The 22,042-nt window shown below is 41.6% G+C and overlaps 2 protein-coding genes across 4 annotated transcripts in view; one reads left to right on the top strand and one right to left on the bottom strand.

Moving 5' to 3' along the window:
- The window catches only part of LOC147268308 (mitogen-activated protein kinase kinase kinase 12-like), a 25,818-nt gene extending 19,962 nt beyond the window's left edge, over window positions 1-5,856 (bottom strand). The window contains exons 1-2 of one of the 2 annotated variants that reach the window (XM_086199777.1): window positions 5,789-5,856; window positions 4,927-4,995 (exon numbers count right to left, since the gene is read on the bottom strand). The gene's annotated coding sequence lies outside the window, so the exon portion shown is untranslated. Of the gene's footprint in view, window positions 1-4,926; window positions 5,053-5,788 lie in introns of those variants that run through there. The other variant, XM_086199776.1, reaches the window with a different exon arrangement.
- The window catches only part of myg1 (myg1 exonuclease), a 21,845-nt gene continuing 5,658 nt past the window's right edge, over window positions 5,856-22,042 (top strand). The window contains exons 1-6 of one of the 2 annotated variants that reach the window (XM_086199779.1): window positions 5,856-6,182; window positions 7,465-7,577; window positions 13,231-13,390; window positions 14,795-14,944; window positions 18,394-18,516; window positions 19,022-19,203. In XM_086199779.1, the coding sequence (XP_086055905.1) occupies window positions 5,910-6,182; window positions 7,465-7,577; window positions 13,231-13,390; window positions 14,795-14,944; window positions 18,394-18,516; window positions 19,022-19,203 (1,001 nt within the window). In that variant the 5' untranslated portion in view covers window positions 5,856-5,909. Of the gene's footprint in view, window positions 6,183-7,464; window positions 7,578-13,230; window positions 13,391-14,794; window positions 14,945-18,393; window positions 18,517-19,021; window positions 19,208-22,042 lie in introns of those variants that run through there. The other variant, XM_086199780.1, reaches the window with a different exon arrangement.

Raw genomic sequence — 22,042 nt, 5'->3', positions numbered from 1 at the left:
ACAGTAGGCTTTGCAAGGCCTGCTGCCAAGAGGACACAGATTGTCCCATCCTGGTTTAGGGGGAAGGGTTAGAGGTGTTGGGTGTGGACTCGAGAATGAGGGGGAGGGAGAGAGAGCCTATTTATGGATCCTCATCAAGAGCCCTCATGTTTCTCATTGTCACTTTCACTCACGCGCCGCTGAGTGGACGGCCAATCATCAAATCCACTCAAATCTGTTCCTAAAGGGAACATGAACAAAAGACGAAGAGATAATTGGCACTCTGCTTCAGCATCATATTGACTGGAAAACAGCCGAGGGATTCTTCTAGATTCCCAATGAAAAAGGTGTGTGACTGTGTGTGTGTGTGTTTGTGTGTGTGTGTGTGTTTGTATGTGTCATTGGTGTGGTGGAGTGATCTCTTTCTGGCTGTCAGGGGAAATGACCTTGGCCACTAATGTCATCAATCAGTAACACAATGTTTCCTCCATATCTTCAGCTGATGGATTCATTAAGAATGGCGCCAACCAAGGCTGATTGGTGTGAAGAGGAGAAGACGGGTGGGGTGGGGGAAGTGGTGGGGGGGGGGGGGGATCCTTCATTTAAACAAGATGATCTCACCTCCTGTCTGCCGCTCAGGAAGAAGAGCTTTCATTCATAAAGTTCATCCATTCACACACACACACACACACACACACACACACACACACACACACACACACACACACACACACACACACACACACACACACACACGCATGATCAGATGCCTCCCAACAGGATGCTGAGGAGACAGTTGGGCCAGGTGAGATCATTGCCGGACTATAAGATTCCCCTATGGATGAGTGTGATCATTTCATACAGCATCACACACACACACACACACACACACACACACACACACACACACACACACACACACACACACACACACACACACACACACACACACACACACTCAGGGGTGGAAGGAGTCACTCTGATTTAAACATAGCTGCATATTCAAATTTACAATTTCTCCATGTTCCTGGAAACCTTCCACACTGGAAGTTACAGGAAGTATCCCAAACAAGTGAGGCGCCATAACGATTCATCGGGTACATTGTAAAATATGCTAATCCAAAATTTAGATCGAATTCTGCTTTGAACTTCCAGGGAGATTAAAGATATTCCCTTTGAAACCTCAGAGAGGCAAGAAGGCAGCCAGGCAGCCTGCTGCAGGGAGCCTCTGGCAGCGGCTCGGTCAGGAGAGGGTTAATAACAATAAAGGGGAGGTTGGAGAAGCCTTCCTGAAAGTCACATGGTTTGTGCCGGGAACGACAGGGAGGGGGGTTAGAGGATTGGAGAGGGAGGGAGAGTAGGCGGAGTCTGGAGCATGTTGCCGTAGAAACAAGAATCCTCAGTTGGCCAGTGTGAAGTCAGAGGCGCAATATTAGGTGGTGACTGCAGTTAGATGCTGCTGGTGGTGTGAGGTGGGTGGATGGACGGGTGGGGATGGGGTGTGACTCACAGTGGAGGGCGCACTTGGAATTCTAATGGATGGACACACACACACACACACACACACACACACACACACAGGTACAAGCACTCACATCCTTGGCGACATCGCCTAAACCTCCACCTCTCTCTCCTTTCAGAATCTCGAACCCTATCCAATACTTCAACTAGCACGGCGCAACATTACCCTGCACCACTCCACTCTAACGCTAATTCATTATGTCTGCGGAAAATCCATTAGGGTTAGTCTTGGTGGCTTCACTGGTAGGAGTCGAGAGGAACCATCTCTTAGAGGGAACCAAACGCTCAGACAAGGATAGTGAACCCCGGCCTTGTAATTGGTATAATTCTGCAGCACGTGTCGCAATTAAAACAATAATAATATGTGTAAACTATGCTTGAGATTATCATCGGATTAACTACACTTCCCAAATGCCCTTGAGTGTAGCAGCTCAGCAGCTGTTACGGGGGAAGTGTTAATAATTATGAGGATGATTATTCGCTCTTGTTTTGAGGGGTTCTCGCTGCGGGGAAGTCAGTTTGTAAATCATGAGATCTGTTTTGGGCAAATCGGTAGTTGACAAACCTTTTCTCTCAGGGTGCGTGACAGAAAAACATGAGCAGCAACAGATTTTTCATTAAATTTGAAAGATTAAAAAAATATGAGATGTGTGATGCTTCAGGTTACAGAGGCAAGTCGCTCTCACAGCAGTCATGCTTGGCTAAAATCACAAATTATGATTATTCGTTCTTATAAATTGTCTTAACTAATTTACTGTGCCTCTTAAATTGTTCTCTTGTAACAAACCCCCATCAGAATGAATATGAATGCAGAAGTGACCACATAAAACCTTTCACATCCAAATCAGTTCATGTGACTAATCATGATTATCATAACATGAATTCTATGCTCATATTCTTTGTAGGTATTATTCTATGTCTGTTTCTCTTTAACCAAAGAGTTCAATTTATGGTCATTAATAATAAACATTATGATACAAAAATTGACATTTTAATTGTATTCATATTTCAAAGACATTATGTTACATTATTCTGTCAGTTTAATTAATTAATTAATTAAGTTTTACTGTGGGGGAGACTTAGTTACAGCTTCAGACCATGGATTCTGTAGTCCACACATAACCAATATCCTGTGGTTTATACAGTATAAATGCTTTCTCATAAACAAAAAACAAAAAGTACAATTTGTGCTCCCCTTGTCAATCACAGCCATAACAGCATGATCACAGCAGCCCCTGTAGCACGCGGAACTCAGAGGAATGTGACGTACACTTGCCCGATGCCGAATAATTGACTATTTGATTGAACGGGGCTCTGCTCTTCCTTTTAAGGCAAGCTGGGGCAGGCTCATTTCCCATCATTTCAGCGTGGAAGACTGGAAGCAGCAGGGAAAAATCACAAGCACTGTGACGTTGTCTCGGTCACCACCCCCAGCTGCATCTCATGGTTTGGGGAGAACCAATGGGGGGCCGGCTGGCTGACTGACGGAGAGCTGGATGGCTAGTGTTGTAGGAGGCTGGCTGATGAATATTATCTACAGGCTTGTTTATTCCAATTACTTTTTACATGAGTCATCCCGTTTTTGGTAAAAGTAGCGGCTAGTGTACAGCAAAGACAACTGGAAATGTCCCTTTGTGTTTGGCATTATCTGTAGCTGTCTGCACAGTTAAACCCTGGTTAGAGATTCATATTAAGAGGGTTCAGATTAAGACCCCTCACAAAGATTCCATAATAATATCTGCCTCAAGGTTGAAGCCTTAGTGGGAAGTGATTGGCTCTCAGTCACTGGCAGTTATGTGTTTGTTATGTGTTCCGCCACATACATAAATTGTTAAAGATGAGCTAATCCTTTCCTAATCTGTCTAATAAATGCAGCAGCGTATTCTGCAGGGTTATGGTAATAACCCACGTGTCCCACATATTAGCTGTATCAAGTATCATTAAGTCAGCTGTACTTTAGACACCAGTTATTAATCGTTCGTGACCAGATGTGCAGGCACATTGAAAATGTGAAGATAAAATGACACATTAGCAACTAGTTTTGCTGCATCTAAAGCAAGAACATGGAAGTATATTCCAGCCTCAGTGCAGTTCGCTGTCCATGGTGCTGATTAAATGGGAAGTCAAAAAGGTACTTATTTACTCATTTGACTTGAACACAAGGATAATAATCTGGTGTAGAACATTTTAAAATGCTGTAATTATGAGTTTACTTTAGTGCTGAATCATCAAATTTCCGTGCGCATGACGTTTTATGACAGAAAATAATTTTATTGTTGTATTAGGATGTTGATAGTTACTAAAATATGTAAACAATGAACATATAGTCTTTAAAAAATAATAAAAAAAAAGATAAAGTGACCAAAGTTGCATCTCCCTAATGGCAAATTTATGCTTTTAAGGCTAAAAAAAGGAAAGAAATGCTGTACAAATTCCGTAGTGGTAGAACGTAACTACAAACAGAATATACTTTTCTTGAGAATTTCCATTTTATGCAGCAGGAAATATTGCACTTCATGCTGAATTAGCGCCCACCAAAATTATTTTTCATACGCTTTCTCACAATCCTTCAACGTTACTTCAATAAAATATCAAACTCCTAATGGATTAGATGGAAAGTGCATCGCCATAAAGATGGGACTGATTGATTAGAGAACAGTAATTCACAAAGGACTGCAACACAAACGTGATTTTATCAAACAGGATGGCTTACTATAGATTTAACTCACGAACAACAATAAAGAAATTCAAATGAGCTCAGCAAGAAACGTCTAGAGTGTTAAGACATTAATGCAGCAGTGATATTCTTCAGAAAACATCACATATAAAAGAGAAACACTGACAGCGACAATGTAATTTATAATATTCACTTGTAATGGAATAATTCCAAATTTTACTTACATGTGAGTGCTTCCTCCATGCAGCACTATGCCCTCTGGTCACCTTTACTCTCAACCCTTCCCAAATGATTTTATTTTTAAACCAATTTGGCCAAATCCCAGGATCACATCACAGGAGAGGACGGACATAAGAGAGATTAAAGAGAAACCCTGCACTCCACCCACTCGTGAAAATAGAAGCTCTCAATTAAATAAATGTTTCTCGAACTAATGTGCTGAAAACTTGTCAACGTGCCTGAATTCTATCAACTGAACCAGGCAACAGCGCCACCTGCTGGTTGCAAGTGTGACCAGCATCGCAACAATTCTCCGGACAGATTTATAGATTATAATCTCCTGTCGCCTTGGATTGACCCTCTTTTGTCCTGAATTGAAGAGAAATGCACTTCCAAATCCCTGGGTTTGCATTACTTATCTTCTGAGCATCAGACCACACGGACACTTAATTAAAATCAATCATAGCATCAGTGCAATTATTAATGCCCGGCATGGAAATCTCAGGAACAAACAACAGAAAAAAACATACCTTTTGACAGATCGGCGAACAAATTGACGAACGCCAAACGCGAAGACCCTTTTCCACTGATGACTCAGTCTGAATAAAGAAAAAGAGCACTTTTTCACTTCAGACCCGCAGTGTGTGTCTCCGTTCAGTCTCACAAATCACAGGGGCCCATCTGGCTAATTAGCTTGTCAATAATGTAATACCGCGAGAACACGGGTGACCGCAACCCCCCACTTCAGGGTCACACCCCCAACTAAATGTACTGTAATCATCGGAATTGCTCAAATACTGGTACAGCTGTGCATTTTTAATTGTATTAATTAGATTTTTTAAGAGTAAATAAGAAACGTAGACAACTACACAGTCACCCTAAACTCCAAACCATAGGATTGCTGTTCTTAAAAGATTAATCATGAATGCAATCATGACGTCATGGCATGTTTTTTGCCCTTTAAATTAGATAAACGATGCACTGATTTTAGAGCTATAACCTTCCTTAGATACGTTTTTTTGTGAATCAGCAAGATAGGAATAAACATGATTAAGTGCAATTTAGTTCCTGTCTAACCATAAAGCAACCATAAGGATTTTAAAACTAGTCATATGACATTACATTACTGACTTAAACACCCAAATAACAAAGTAAGCTTTTTTTGTTTGTTTTGCTTACTTTTTTCGTGTATAAATATTTAACTACACTGTGCTAGAAAAAAAATATAATCAGCGACCTCTGGCGTCATATCGCCGCATTTCACTTCTGACTAAGAAATCTTTCACGTTTCCTCCATAGATTCTCTCACATGCTTTAGACTCACAGAGCTTTACCAATATTATGGCGAGGAGTTATTTAGCACGTTTATAAAATTGCCATGATGAAGGATACCTGTCCAGTAATTACGACCCATAATTGCGTCTACTCCGGTTAACAAGACCGGCGCACCAAATCCGGTCCGGCAGCTAAATCTGTCCGCCACCGGTGCAACGCTTGTGAGGTCCCGCTATAAATGTGGCGTCGGTGTGCGATTGCAGTCACCAAAACACCGTCGTATATCAACATAAGGCGCCCAGCGTGTGTTGCAAGACCGTTAAAATCACTGTTTAATCGCAGTTTGCTCTTCGCGGAAGTCTCCGGTTCTGGAACAAGACGTATGTCAAGTCAACCCAAGAAACTCTGTAGCGAAAACATGTCAACTAAAAAGATCGGGACCCACAACGGATCCTTCCACTGCGACGAAGTTCTGGCCTGTTTCTTCCTCCGCCAGCTACCAGAGTACAAGGTAGGTCCTCAATTTGATGAGACGTGGTTTGAAAAAAGATGCAAGATGGATGGTTGATAGTAAAGTTTTCATTTTCTGCCCATTTTTAAGAAGGAGTCTATTCGCCATACTCATTTGGAATTCAGCTGAATGTGTGTTAATACAATTAGTCACTAATGGCCTGTTCTCTGCGTGGAGAAATGTTCATTGAATTCCAGTTGTGGTTCATATGTCATACCGTAGCACACCAACAGGGGGTACTGCTGTACAGTTAGAAAACTATGAAACACCGATACCCTATAGTAATTCCAGTATAATTATACACTTCAATGATGAGTTGACACAGCATAAGGGCAGATGAACACGAATAAATACGAGCAGAGGTCCCTTTAAGGTCATCGCGTTTGAGGTTCGATACTATGTGTTACTACAGTTTAGATATCAGTAAACTGCATATTTTTGCTTTGAAATTCATTATTATGCTCATCATCTAATATCTCCCCAGTTACACTGTTTAGTAGTTTAACACCAATGGCAAATGTCCATCGCTATTTCGTGTAACAAACTATTCACCATCAAATTATATTAAATTTTTAATGATAGAAACGACAGTCAAGCCTGTACAGTTGAGAAGAAATTGAATACTAATTTTGATAGATTTTGTAAATCACGGGTTGAGACAGCAGGGTTTATTTATATAGCACTTTAATTAAAGCTACAAAGTGTGTAACAAACAACAGATAAGTTAAATAGCTGCAGGAGGTAAAATACACAAAAAAATGAACAAGATCAAAGTTAAAAGCACAATAAATTTAAAAGGAAGGATATGATAAACGCACATAAAACATGGTGAATATTTGTTGTAATGTGAACATTAAGGAAGTACATTCATAAAGGCACATGTCAGACATTTCCAAAAGCCTGAACCAACAGAAACCTTTTACAAAGAGATTTAAAAGGGGTGAGTTAAGGGTGAGGTAAGTTCCAAATGTTTAGCTTGTTTTAATAGCGAATGCCCGATCATCCATGGAGAGCATAATCCACAGTAATAGCAAACGTAATGATTACTATTAAATCATTAGAATTATTCTTTAAATTTCTGGCCTTTTAAAGGTCACGGCTCCAAATGGACTTTCTGTCTCCCTCCATCGGGTCCAATTAGACCCTCACTGTCTGCGTTTTGTGATTAATGGTCTGTAGACTCGAGATGTATTTTCACTCTGTTATTTCCTGAAAACTGCTCTGTTACAAATGCCTGATGAGAAATGTATGCAAATCTAAAATATTTGTTTTATTCATGGAGGATGCTGAGATCATCCGGACCAGGGACCCTGCTCTGCTGGCGGAGTGTGACATTGTTGTAGACGTGGGAGGAGAGTTTGACCCAAAGAGGCATCGCTATGACCATCATCAGAGGTACAGAGCTGGCAGTGAAATGCTGTAGCGGGAGGGGTTTGATTTACAAACGGCTGATGACATCTGTTGATTTGATTGAACCGATGAGGTTTGGCAGCGAAGGTGTTATTTCCATAAACAAGGTGATGTACCAGAGCTTTTTGGTCTGTCAGCAGGACACTCAAATTACAGAGCCTTTTTTTTTGTTTGTTTGTTCTTTTTTTAAACGTGGAGGGAGGGGTCTAGCATTAAAGTTAGGCAAGTTAGGTTAAATTTTTTATTTTTATGTATTTTTTGCTGTTTTGTTTGTTTTTCTCCGTAACATCCTGCAGTCCACAATTTTCCTAGCATATTTGAAGTAAATAAATCTTGACGTCACAAGACATTCCTGTAGCCATGCAACTTAAATCCAGATGTAAGATGAGCGTGGAGAAACCTTCCACTTACAGCTGAAACACTGCATGCATGAAAGTACTTCATACATCATTCTGCACTGAGGGTCCCATGTCCCACCAAAGGAAAGGTCAAAATACCGTTTCGACTGCTTTGGCTCTGGAGGGAAAGCGAGTCTGTCATCCACTGCTCGGGTCTGTCTGTTCATTGCCTGTGTCCTTGAGCGAGATACTGACCCCTGAGTTGCTCCCATTGGGCAGGCTCTCACCCCCCCACCGCTGCCATGTGTGAATGTGAGAGTGTGAGAATTTCAAGTAAAGTACTTGAGATAAAAGCACCATGTAACTGCAGTTCATCTACAATAAATTATAGATAAACAGATTCTACCATGATGAAATAGCACAACAGGCATCTTACAAAGTTCAGATATACAGTAATTAATGATGTCTCCTACCATCAAGATGGATTACTAAACCGTGTCATCAAGCTCGCCATGATAATTCCTCGTATTTATTACAGCCGAGCTTATGTGACGACCAACAATCATAAGAAATCGTAGAGAAATTTAGATTTACAGAACGTGTCGACCAGAGATGTAAGAGTTTCCCTCAACACACCTTCTTTCAAACTAATTAAAGTGATTTAATAAAGAAAAAGTACATTGGTTGATACATCTGTCTTCAAACGCTCAATTATTCCCAGTAGTAATGAACCCATTAATGACCTTTTTTTCTTTTTCTTCTTCTTCTTCTTTTTCTTTTTTAAAACTAAATGCCATTGGCTGTAAGGCTGATGATCTAAAATAAATAAATATCCGGAAAAAAATCGGACATATTCATCTAAGTTCAGTAATTTCTTCTCGTTTCTTCTTCTTTTTTCAGAGCAAAAATGAAAGATGAAGTTGCACACTCAATGATCTTCCTCTACTGAGATGGTGAAGGCACCTTCTGCAGAAACACGCTGGTGATTTATAGCTCAGCAGAGGAGAACCATCGTGTGTGTGACTTGGTGTGACACTCCATTAGTTTACACCTCTTTAACTCTTTTGGCTCGGCTCGGCACATGTTCTAAATTTTCAGATGAAAAACGAAAATGACACCAACCTGATGTCAGCAGTCAGCCCGCTATCTAGATAGTAGCCTTGGCCACTGAAACCTACGTCAGGTGACAGCGAGTATTTTGTGTTCACAAAGTTAAAACAAATGGCAAAATGCAATTTTCATTGTAAAGCGTCCCATCACAGAGGAACCTTGTTAGATCACAGAGCACATTTCTATCATTTATTTTTGGAGCCCAGAAAGGAAAATATAAAGAACAATGTTTTATTAGCCAGTAATGGGAACCAAGATTGAGAGACATTCCTCTGCCGCTCTAACTCTGAGGACGTTATTACTTTTGTCGTGAAGGAACAGGTTCTAGGTTTTCTTACATTTCTTTTTAAAATTCCTCCCATGTGATCGCATCTCCCCAAGGCCTCCTCACGTTGAGTAATCAGGCCGTTCCAGGTGTCTGGTCATGTCATGATGAAACTCACGAGTAGCTTTTATGACCACAAGATAAAGATATGTCAGGCCTCTCTTCCTGGCAGGCTGTTGGTGATAATTAGTGCTTCTTCAATTGAGCGTCATCCCCTGCTGTGGGTTCACGAGGCACACAGGCTGCCACGACTCTGTCAGGGGCCGCAGGAGAATGAGGCTGTCACTCAAATGCACCGGCGGGGGCAAAGATGGCTGTGACAGCAGGGTTGAAGTGGGCTCGGCTGCTCGAGGAAGTTGGAGAAGGAGATTATTGTCCTCATTTCAGTTGGACTTTTTAAACATAGTGACAGATGAAATTGACAGCACAACAAATTCATAATGAAGCCAGGCCCCCCCCCACCCCCCCCCCAAAAAAAAAGAACTACGGAAAATTGAGGTAGAGTAAACATCATCACTGTGAAGTTGCCAGGCAACCAAACAACATGAATGCTCCAGGAGGTCACGTGTTAGTATTTTGATGTGTTTTTCATGTGACCTGAGCTGTGAGTGACAGAGGTGCTCTTTCCCATCCTCTCAGCATCAGCTGACATGAGAGGATGGAGAGGAGTATGGGGGGGGGGGGTTACACGTATGAAGTGTAGCACGTATGTGTGTATGTGCATGTGCGCTTGTGTATGTGTGTGTGTGTGTGTACTGTCACCTGCTCTCTTGACATGAGCACTTACTGTGACCAAGAAAGCTGAGAACACACAGCATGTGTGCCACTTAATGTTTTTTTTATCCTCAAGGCAATCATCTGTATCACCCATCCCTGAAAATTGAGCACACTTAAGGGTTATTAATTATCACTAAACACTCTGTACAACTGAAGCTGATTGCTTTCACAGATCTTCATTCATCTTTGTAACTTAGTCTAATTTAGACGATAAGAGACCACTAACCACAGTAGGAGATGTAGGAGCGCTGGTATATGTGTTATTCTGTGCTCTCTCTGCACTTTAATGGACATTGTTTTCATCTGATAGGTCTTTTTTTTAGGGTTACTTCCTTTTATAGTTGATCGTCGTTGTTGTTTTGTCTTGTCATATATCAATTATCGCACAATCTCTGTGTCCTGATGCTGTAGTTAGAAGTTATTTTATTTTTGTAGATTTTTCCCTATACTATCTAAGATGTAAATTCCATCCATCCATTGTCTTCCACTTATCCTGTTAAGGGTCGCGGGGGGGCTGGAGCCTATCCCAGCGTCTACGGGCGAGAGGCGGGGTTCACCCTGGACAGGTCACCAGTCCATCACAGGGCCAACACATAGAGACAGACAACCATTCACACTCACAGTCACACCTACAGTCAATTTAGAGTATCAATCAGCCTCGTCCCCTCTTGATGTCTTTGGACGGTGGGAAGTCGGAGTACCAGAGAGAACCCACACAGGAACAGGGAGAACATGGAGACTCCAACCAGAAAGATCCCGTGCTGGAGCCAGGGCTCAAACCTGGAAACTTCTTGTTGTGAGGCGACAGTGCTGACCACTGCACCACCGTGCCGCCAAAATGTAAATTAATTTGTAAAAATAATTAAAAAAGTAAATAAGTCAAAACATTCTTTCAGACGCTGCTAATTCCTAAGCTTTCAGATAGATTTTGTGTTTGTCAAGGTATTCCCTCAGGTTAGAAATGTTGCCATGATGAGCTTTTGCTTTACAAATACTGCCGACAACAATGTCTCTGTCAAGTTTTGAAAGCATGACCATGCTGGAGTCCATGTTTGTCTCGCCATCGCCCGACTAAGTGCTGAGCTTGAAGATGTTGCTGAGGTGGCATCACATGGTCTTGCTGTCTTTCTTTCCCTCCACTTTACTGTCTCGCTCTGATTCACTCTCAGATTTATGGTAAATCGATACTCGATTTTACTGAGTTCAGTGCCCAACCGTAATTGGCATTTGGTACAAGTTTGAAGATATGAGGGAATGTGTAACCACATGAGCCTTGCAGACAAGATTAGTTTATCATCTGCTTAAAAATTGGTTGTAACTTGTGAGGCAGCACGGTGGTGCAGTGGTCAGCACTGCCGCTTCACAGCAAGAAGGTTCCGGGTTCGAGCCCTGGCTTGAGCATGGGGTCTTTCTGTGTGGAGTCTGCATGTTCTCCCTGTTCCTGTGTGGGTTCTCTCTGGTACTCCAGCTTCCTCCCACAGTCCAAAGACATCAAGAAGGGACGAGGCTGATTGATACTCTAAATTGACAGTAGGTGTGACTGTGAGTGTAAATGGTTGTCTGTCTGTATGTGTTGGCCCTACGGTGGGCTGAGGGTGAACCCCACCCCCTGCCTGAAGGCTGCTGGGATAGGCTCCAGCCTCCCCGCGACCCTTAACAGGATAAGTGGTAGAAAATGGATGGATGGATGGATGTTACTTGTAAATTTGGCGGGAGACGCTCAATACAGCCCGGTTGAAGCATGGTGTTGAATTTTTCTGCCCTAATTAGGACACTAAATGAAGAGTTAAAGAAATCACATGTAGCAAATTCATGTAAATCTGTCTATCAATTGTTGGGATATTTCACCCAGGTCTGTTTTGGTCCAAGGGAAAATCTCTCAAGAGCTCTTAATAAAATCTTGATTTTTATTTTGTTGTTTGCTGCTGTTAATTCAGTTCTGTGTCGTAAGAAAATATTCTAATAGTTATCATCTTTGATTTCACATTAACAGTTTGATGACTCCTTCTCTTTGGCAAATATCATCTTCTTCAGCTGCTCTGCATGTTTCTCTGTCGTTTTCTTCTCGCGCTCTCGCCCCCGTCTCCAGATAATCAGCACAGAAATGCCTCCGCTTGGCCAATTAGCCCTTTAACGGTCGTGATTACCCCCCACTTCCCTAGTATGTCACTCATTCATTTATCCGCTGTGCTGCATCCCAAGCATCCTAATTAAGTCTGAATTAAATGACCAGCAGTGGCTCAGTGCTGGAGCCCACCCATCTCAGCACGTGGCTCAGGAGAGACCTCCGGTGGCTTTTATTTATGTGTGCTCACGCTCACAAACACGCTTTAAGTTTACTGCTGTTCTCTCTCTCTCTCTCGCCCTCTCTCTCTCGCTCTCTATCTATCTATCTACTGTATCTCTATCTTTATCTCTCTCTCCGGTCAGCGCAAACTCACTGTGAAGCTGAATATTTATGGGTGTCTGACTCGTGTGGATGCAGCAGACATGTTATTTAAGAAAATGTGAACAGCTTGTACGAGCGAAGAATTCAGTCCTTCAGAACAAGCCTTCACTGTTTGATACCAGCAACAAAGATGAACCAGTTGACGGTGGCAGCTCATGATTTGAAAGTCGTCAGAACACCGAATACAATATACAGAACACAGTGGCAAGAACTGTAAATGGGTGTTTTTCTATTGAGATTGCATGATTGATTTTAAATGAGTTTGCCCCAAAAAAGACGATAGAAACACAAAAAAAGTTTAAAGTAAAATGGCATCAAGTAAATGTCATGACGATGTGAGCTGAAACAATCAAACCCTTACATTCTGAAGGTATCAGTGGCACATAGAGCAGAAAGTAACAATACATTTGTTTTATATGACGGATATTCTTAAGTTCTGATCAACTAGATCAGTTTGTCAGGCCATTCTCCCAAAAGAGGGTGTTTGAGCTGACTGATGACCATGTGAGAGAAACCACACCTGTGTTCAAGTCAGAAAGGGAGGGTTGCGTTTCACTGCATCCTGCGTATGAGCTTTATCATAGCTTTTATGTACAACCAACTGTTGTGTATCGTCCAATTGTCCTCTGTATTTTTCAGGACGTTTCAGGAAAGCTTCAACAGCCTGTGTCCAGAAAAGCCGTGGGTCACCAAGCTGAGCTCAGCCGGCCTAGTCTACCTCCACTTCGGCCGTCGCCTGCTGGCTCAGCTGACGCAGCTGAAGCAGGATGACAAGCAGCTGGAGGTGCTCTACGACAAGGTGAGAGGAGAGAGACCAACGACTTATCGCTGCCTGAGGATTAGCATTTATCCTGCCATTGTGTTGTGTCCACAGCATAAACACTTAATTGGAAACTTATTTTCCATCAGTCTGTCACATTGGATTTCCACGCAGAGTTGGGAGACAGAGAAGTGTATTAAGAGGTGAGGAGGAAAGTGAGCCTGAAAGTCACTTTGGTAATAGGACACAAACCCTATCTGCATACATCCTCCAGATATTACATGGAATGAGGGAATCACGCATGTTGCATTGGAATTGAAGGGCATTTTATTTAACTGCACTTATTTACGGCACTAGCTCTACAAAAAAGAAGCCATGCTGTATAGCCGAGGAGAGGAGAGACATTTGAACACTTCACTTTGGCCTCTGGGAAACTGTGATCGGTATTTGTCAAATGATCTTGACATTTTATTGACAAAGCAATTATTCATCAGATTGACTGATGATCAAATTACTTGTTACCCCTTATATTTAATTCATTTTAGTACGATCAAAGTTAACGTTCATGTAAACATAAACTGTCACACATTTAATCATGCTAAAATTTCTTTCCTGGAGCCAGTTAGCAGCATTTTGGACGCAATACAAAGGGGACCGTGAATAGAGAGCACTGCTATAATTGAGCTGAGGGGATATTGTACTGTTGTAAGGCAGCTGTGACACTCTCCAAGTATTTAAATGGGAGAAATGCTTTGAATTTGGCAGCTGGAAAAAAAGAACTTTTCACAACAGCTTTAATGTATTTGTCAAACATTAAAGTCGGATCAAAGATAACTCATGAAGAGTTCTATCATGGGTGTGAAGGTTAGGCCCCAGGGGCCTGAAGCGATTAGCTATACCCTCAATGGACTTGGACAAAATACTTCCTATAATTAAGCAGGCCCAATCTAAGGTCAACAGAAATATTATCTCTATTAACTCGTATTATTTTGGGCCTATTAAAGTGTCAGTTGGTTTCAAAACCCTGGAGAATCTTATTACCATTTTAGGATGCTGTATGTCCAGCCCGCTCAGAAAAACAGAACCTCTCTTTTTGCCCCTAAAATTGAGTTTCACTGAGAGCAACTTGTAAAATTTCTCCTGTTTGGTGTCTGACCTCAGATGTATTGAGAATTAAACTTCATTAGCTGCTCCGTTTCTGCTTCCTTTGCTTGTTAACTGCTTCCTTCCTTCTGCTTTAATGACGCACATGTGCACTTTAGCCTCCTGGAACTACCCACACGCTGCGATCTCTTGGATTTCAATCAGGATACTGCAATCACATTACATTTTTGTTTTTACTACTACGGCTTGTAAAAGGGGAGACTTTGCTGCCTGTGCTCCTTTTTGCGAAAACAATCTTAAACATACAATTAGATTCATGTCTCTTTCACCTCGTTACAGCTGTATGAGAGCTTCGTGGAGGAGGTGGATGCTGTAGACAATGGCATCTCTCAGTATGAAGGGGAGGCCCGCTACTCTGTCTCCACCACGCTGAGCGCACGTGTCGGCCACTTTAACCCACGCTGGAACAGCAAGAGTCAGGACACCGAGGTGAGTGTGCATGACGGTGTGTGTGAGCTCACACACTCAGTGAATTGGCCTGAAAAAATTGACAGTTCTGAAATGCGTATTTCAAATATTGTTTTCCATACTCAACCATACAAACTTAAACCAATAAAAAAAAACAATATTTGTGCAATGCTGTTTCCAAAATAACAGTTTGATTGGATTAAGTGAATAGCAAAAACAATTTTTTTTACAAATTTACAAAGCAATGTTCAAATTAACAGTTTTGTTTTTTGTTGTTGTGTTGTTGCGGTTATGAAATTCCATTTGTTTTTCTTTTAATCGTGCAGCATGATTCCGACATAAGAATATCAAAAAAGAAACTCTTCTCTGGGGGTTGTAGTTTTGATGCAAGTCCAGATCAGTTGCAAGGAAGGGAAAGCCTTTGAACGGGTTCAGATTTAGCAGGTGGATATGGATTTCCCCCTCTCATGTCTTAATGTATTTTTTATTTTACCTTTATTTAATCAGACGTACCATTAAGAACAGGTCCTAATGAACGCCGGTGGACTGGCAAACCCCAAATCCTCTCGAGAGCAGTGAGTCGGGGCTGATTGGTAGTCTCACTAAATAGTTAAAGGGCAACAACACAAACACAGCACAATCATTTTAGTTCATGGTGAGCAGGAGGGTTTATCTTCATTGTCAGGAACTGAATTTGATGTAGGTGTGTGGTGATGAGCCTTGTTGTCAGTGTGAATGTCAGGACATACATAAAATTTAAAATGGTGATGAGCAACGGAGCAGCATCGTGTATAAGTCACACAACGCTGCATTTGATGGATGCGTGTGTGTGTGTGTGTGTGTGTGTGTGTGTGTGTGTGTGTGTTTGCACATTTGTAGATAAACACACCCTGGCTGAATTAGGTACCTGTGGATTAATTTAACTTTTATCAGTATAACAAAATGAATCCCTCTTGACTCATATTTTCAATTTAGAGGGGCTTAAAGTGAGAGGAGTTGATGATGGTTCAATTTGTCTGTCTAAACTACTATAGGCTTATTAGTGTCCCAAAGTGTTCTGTCACTTTTAATTGCCTGATTGCATGTGATTTATGGCCTATCTTGGCACTACTGTATATACTGGGGTGTTTTCTTTCTATCACGGTATTGCCAGACAGGCAGGTTTCAAATGTTGTAATGACACCGATGGTTTCATAGCAACCAAAATACTCCTGGGACATAAGCAGGTGTTCTTCCTCTTTTTTTTTTTTCTATTTGCTTAATAGCAATGTATGGAAACGTCATCTTAAGTATCTGCTCACCACAACATGAAATGATTCTGTATCTGCATCTAGGTGATGGAGGGACTTTTTTTTCCTATTTTGTAAAGTGCAAAATTGGAACAGAACAAACTTGAAAATTAACTTTTAATTAATGGTCAAGTTAAAGGATGTGTGTTGAATCTAGTGACATCTAGTGGTGAATTTGGGGATAGCAACCCCTCTCTTTTCTCCTCCCTCAGGAAAACTGTAGTAGCTTCCGGAATCATACATGAAATTTTCTATATTAAAGTTTGTGCGCAGAAGGAATATGGGGGCGGGGTTACTCAGAGAGAAACAAAATGAAAAGGAGAAGAATGCAGCTTTCATTCTGGTAAACACTATTGCTGTTGTCCAGAGGGGGCGCCAAAGTTAACACAACAATCGTAGCTGATGCTTCTCGCGTGACTAGGAACACAGTCTATGAATCGCTAGTATCAAGAAATTCTTTACAAAAGGCAAGAAAAAAAGGACTCGGATTTATGTTCTGAAAAGGTTTTAATGCTTGCCCTCACTTCTACATATTGATGTCCTGAGTTGCACCAGTGCTGATCAGGGATGGCCTATTTTAGCACTTCTCTCTCATTTAGTGTAATGACCATCAATGGGTAATCAGTGCTCAGAGGTCATTTTCTGAACCTCGCAGGAGCAACAAAGACCCAGAAATGTCCTAGTGTGGCTTTCCGGTGTCTCATTAGTGCAGGAGGGGAATGTCTGCAGGGAAGCTTCACCTGTTTTTTTTACAGACTCTCAGGAGATGCTTGCAGCCGAGCTTTGCATATCTGTTTTCTATGTCAACATTTTTTTTTTCCATTGTTTGGGCCGTCTCAGGGGAGTAGCTGGCCTATTTGTTTTGTCTCTGGTCCGGGCAATTTCCTTCAATTTCCTCGCTTCTTCTCTGACTCACAGAGAGGCAAGACATCACCAAGTGGAAAAGATTTGTCTCAAAAAATTTTGGCAGACAACCAGATGTTTAGCTCACCTGCTGATAATCTATTTCAATCCCCTCCATCCATACCTGATAACGCTCAGTCAGTTGCCGATTAGAATTCTACATGGGAAAGTGTGTGTGTGTGTGTGTGTGAGTGAATACTTTGATTCTTCTACTCGAGAGTGTGTGACGCCGAGATCAGTTTGACGTTTGTGCAGGACGTGATGAAGGATGCAGTAGTCTTTGTGGTGATGGTTAAACATTCTGTCCGCAGATTCAGCACAACGATGTTGGACTTAGTCCTACATGCTTGTTTTGCTCTGTTGAAGATTGTAACATCTTTGAGTGCAGCCCTCCTAAGCCCAGCCAGAGCTCAGTACCCTGAGGGGGTGTGGCCTTCTGATCACCAGAAACTTGCGCTGTATTTACCTGCTCCTCACATCCTGCAATTTCTCGGTTGAGGTCGTTCTTCTTACTTCAGCGTGTCCGTGTGTTTTCAAGTTGCAACCTATGCACAATATGTGCTCCAGGAAGAGGATCTTTTGTGTTCTATTGTTTCAGGCTTATAAACAACTTTTTATAGCTGTTTCAGGAACTTCCTTTCCTTGTTTTTTTATTACCACAAAGCCACATAAATGCCTGCAGTCCCACATATCCAGACGTACCTCCACACAGCACTGTGGCAGCACATGAGAAACTGTTGTCCCAATACAAGTGGGCTCACAGCCACTGTTATGCTTTATACGTGAGCCACGTGGATGCACTCAAATCTTTCACTCCAACAAGCAAAGTCTTCATTCTTAAGATTACGCCACGCTTCAAATAAACAGAGTCAGTCCAAACAAGTGCCAAGCTCTACTTCATCTATTTCCGTGCACTATTTCTGCCTTTAGGGAACATTTATTAATTAGTGTAGAGCTTCCACAAAAAAATTCACCTGCTGGAGAGAATCTCTCAAGTTTGCTGATGATAACAGCCTCTCTGACTCATAGCTTGTAAGGTTTACTCTTTTCAACTGTAATTGACAACACTGATAGGGCGTAGTGTCTCTCCAAACATAGACTGGATACCTTAAACAGCTTGATTTTGTTGACATGACACAGAAATGATGTCAGAGAACAGTTCCACAACCGTTCGAACTCTCTCCAGAATAATTTTTTTGTGGTATATTTTATGAAGGTGTAGCATAATCAGTGTGTTTTTGACCGCAGCATGTATGTGCTCAACACAAATCTCACCAGGAGGGTTTCAAGAAGGCTTTGGTGATGGTGGGGGAGGAATTCCTGGATCGTCTGGATTTCTACAAGTCCTCCTGGTTCCCAGCTCGTGCGATCGTGGAAAAAGCTGTAAATGAAAGGCACAAGGTACAGGAGCAAAGAGCAGGTTTGGAGATGAACTGAGTAATAAACTGCAAAGCAGATCCAAGAATTGTTTTTCTTTTTTCTTTTTTTCTCAGGACATAGTTCCAGCACATTTTAAGCAAAAGTTCAAGCATTCTTTTTCAAATATTTATAGACATGTAAATATATGGTTCATGGTCCATATAATGGACTGCATTTCTTTAACATGATGAAATAAAGACCCTTTTCTTTGACATTTTCATTAATTTCTCAGGAAAATTACCCTGTCTTATTTATCAAAACATTGTAGTTTATTCTTGGTACTTTTGTAAATACATCTATGATGGTTACAGCTGCACTTTTGTATTTGAGAGAATATTGGGCTGTCCCTCCGCTTGAGCTCTGTGCTCAAGTGTACTTCTATTTTATAAATCTGATAAATCCAAAATTTCACAGAAACCCACAGCTGATGCCTCACCTCTAATTTCAGGTTAGTACCAGACCATTTCCTTATGCTCCTTGTTTCCAGGTAGATCCCAGCGGAGAGGTGGTGATGTTCTCCCAGGGTGGATGTCCCTGGAAGGAGCATATGTTTGCCCTGGAGAGGGAGCTCCAGATAGAAACACCCATCAAGTTTGTCCTTTATTCCGACCAGAACGGACAGTGGAGGGTCCAGTGTGTCCCGTCTGGCCTCAACTCCTTCCAGAACAGGTGATTTTTAAACATACAAGCTAACAATTTTGACTTTCTGCTGCAGGAGGTGCAGCTCTTGTGGGACAGGACTCGCACTCATAAACCATTTCTAAATGTTGGTGGTTAACGCTGACAGGCCCACGTTGAATTGCCTCTGATGGGAACCCCGGTGTATGATGCTTATTGTACCATTTGACAGCTACCTGCAGAGGGTTGACATGTCATCCGGTGAGACTGAACTCTTAGCAGGATAATTGTAGAATGAGCTTGATTAATTGTAGATGGAGGTTTCTCTTCTCTGGCTGATCTCCAAGGAGCAACACACCACACATCTCAACACCTGAGCTCTGTCTTCACACAATTGCTCCCTCACTCAGATGCTTCTCTTTCTGTTTGCCTCATGCCAGTTAAGCTGTACTCTCCTCATAGAGCAAGCAAGGTAGGACAGGCAATACATGCTAATTTGACAGACGGTTTAATTTACAGCCAATTATCGAAGAGAATTCATGAAATATATCAACTCGTGAAGGTGAATTTTAATGAGTTTGAGATTCAGAAGTGTAACCTGGGCACCGTCGTGCTCTGTTGGACACATCTCTTTAATTAGATGTTCATTGTGCTCCATCCATTATCAAACATTAATTTGAATAAAGTCAATCAAATGTACATAGCCATGATATTGACTCTATTGTTATATTCAATTAGAAAATAAAAGCACCTCAAAAACTTAATGGGGCTTCAAGCCAAGCTTCACCCAAAAAGCGCATTTCAGATCAAAGTGTTTGATCTAGGGCTAGATTAAAGAGACCTGGATTATACCAGATGATGCACTTGAGTGGTCGGAAACATGTTTGGAGCAGATTTGTTGTTGTTAGCCATCATTCTCTATAAGCATCAAGCTAATTATCTAGAGTCACAAAGAAGTGATTCAGGTTTAAAAAAAAAACATCTTTGTGAGTACAAGGCACCTATTTCTGTGCATTTGATGGCTAAAACCTCATTTTGGCTAAAGCACTCCTTTAATCGGCTAAGATTAGACTAAGAGCTGTTTTTGTGGTTATGACAGAAATATGGAAAGAAATCTCTTTTCTCGTACGGAAAAACAACATTTTTACAACCAAATCAAGTCACGTATAACATGACCCTACCTCCCACACCTCCAGTGTTGGTTATAAAAGCTTCAGTGTATGTGTAGAATTTGCACATCATTAATACCACCGAAAATATTCAGTTTCAAAGTATGATTGAATATTATTTTATGCTCCTGCCCTCCTTTGTTTCCTTTGTATCTTCTCTCTCACTATCCAAGAATAGTTTCACAGGGTTTATCAACTGTAAATCCATCTGAACTCTATTTGTTCCCTAAATCTTTTTTTTCCCCTGTCTTTGTGCGTCAGTCATGGAGCGTTTCTATATCTTTTACATGTAGCGACATCCTGAACCCTGAAGCTTGGCACTCATTCAGACGCCGTGTCAGCCTTGCTCATTACATCACATTAATATTCTTGTTATATGACTTTGATGAAAAGGCAGAGACCATCCCTGTGAAATTGTCAGCTGATAAACACCCGTCACATATGTGCCCCGGAGGGGAACTGTTTAGCGGAGGAGCCTCTAACACGTCAGTGGCACCTCTCCAGCATCCCCTCTGGAGTTCTCTGGTTGTTTAGCTGCTGCCGTCAATCCCACCATACAACACACATTACATCCATGTGGCCAAGGAGACACGGCCCAGGCTTCTGCAGGTTTCCTAGCTGCAGTCTACCTGGTTAATGGTACTTCTGATGAAGCCTAAGCCCTATGGCCGAAAATGGTTCCTGTCAGTCAGTGCTAATTATTGATTATCATGCCCCCACGCCAACGACCCTCTCATCCGTGTGTCTGTCCCATTCTTGGGTTGCATCTCGCTAACACCTGGAAGGAATTTCTCAAGGTGCAAATAAAGTGATTGGATATTTCCAGTCAAATGCCAAGGTCACTGTGACTGCACAATACATGTTTCTGGCCTTTTACTCAAGAAGTCTCGCACTGGTAATGACAAAATTTAATTAAAATATCGAATTATTTGTATTTTCGTAAATTTCGCACACACTGTTTATTGGAGACTAAGAGCCTGTGTTTTTCCTCAGGCTGGCAACTTCTTAATTGTTTAGAGAGTTTTTAACAGGATGCCACAGACGCCAGTGTGTGAGTGACGAGGTACTGAACAGCCACTCTGTGCTTAATGCAGAGGATTTTTGAGAGCTTTTCAGCATTGAAATGCTGCACTCATCAATGTCCCTCTTTGCTGTCCCTCAAAATGCATCCACCACAAGCTGACATTACATCATGTGACAAACTCTTAGTCCTCTACAATAATAATATCTACTGATTATTATTTTCCCTCAAAGTCTGCACTGTTGCCAACGGGACTGTACAACCATGAGGTGGTGGTTCAGCTATGGGTACGATGATGAGGTGGGAATCCTAGTGTCAGTTGACCCATTTCTGAACACAGGGAGAGAAAAAGGCTGAATTTAACCAGTTTATCAGGGGAGGGAGCACTCTTGAGGTGTGCTTGTAGAAACAAATTTTAGTGTTTTGTTTCTTTATTTGCACCGTGTTTAGTTAATTGAAATAAACCCATCTAACTTTCTGTTGAACAACTTTCTTTGTTACCGTAGATGAAGTGTCAGTCATCGATACACATTGCTGTTGTTTTCTCGCCTCGGCTGAACTATAATGCCACAACAACAGCCATGTTTTACATTTCTATAATCCTCCAAACCAATTTTGAGTTGCACTGTTATCAGATTTTACTGAGAGAAAATGTCTATTGCCCAGGATGGTTAATTTCACACTGAGAAGATCATCCTTC

The sequence above is a fragment of the Aulostomus chinensis genome, chromosome 3, assembly GCF_037954235.1.
Source record: "Aulostomus chinensis isolate RoL2024-O1b breed Wild chromosome 3, RoL_Achi_v1.0, whole genome shotgun sequence".
NCBI lineage: Eukaryota > Metazoa > Chordata > Actinopteri > Syngnathiformes > Aulostomidae > Aulostomus > Aulostomus chinensis.
This window is presented reverse-complemented; position numbering and strand designations above follow the sequence as displayed.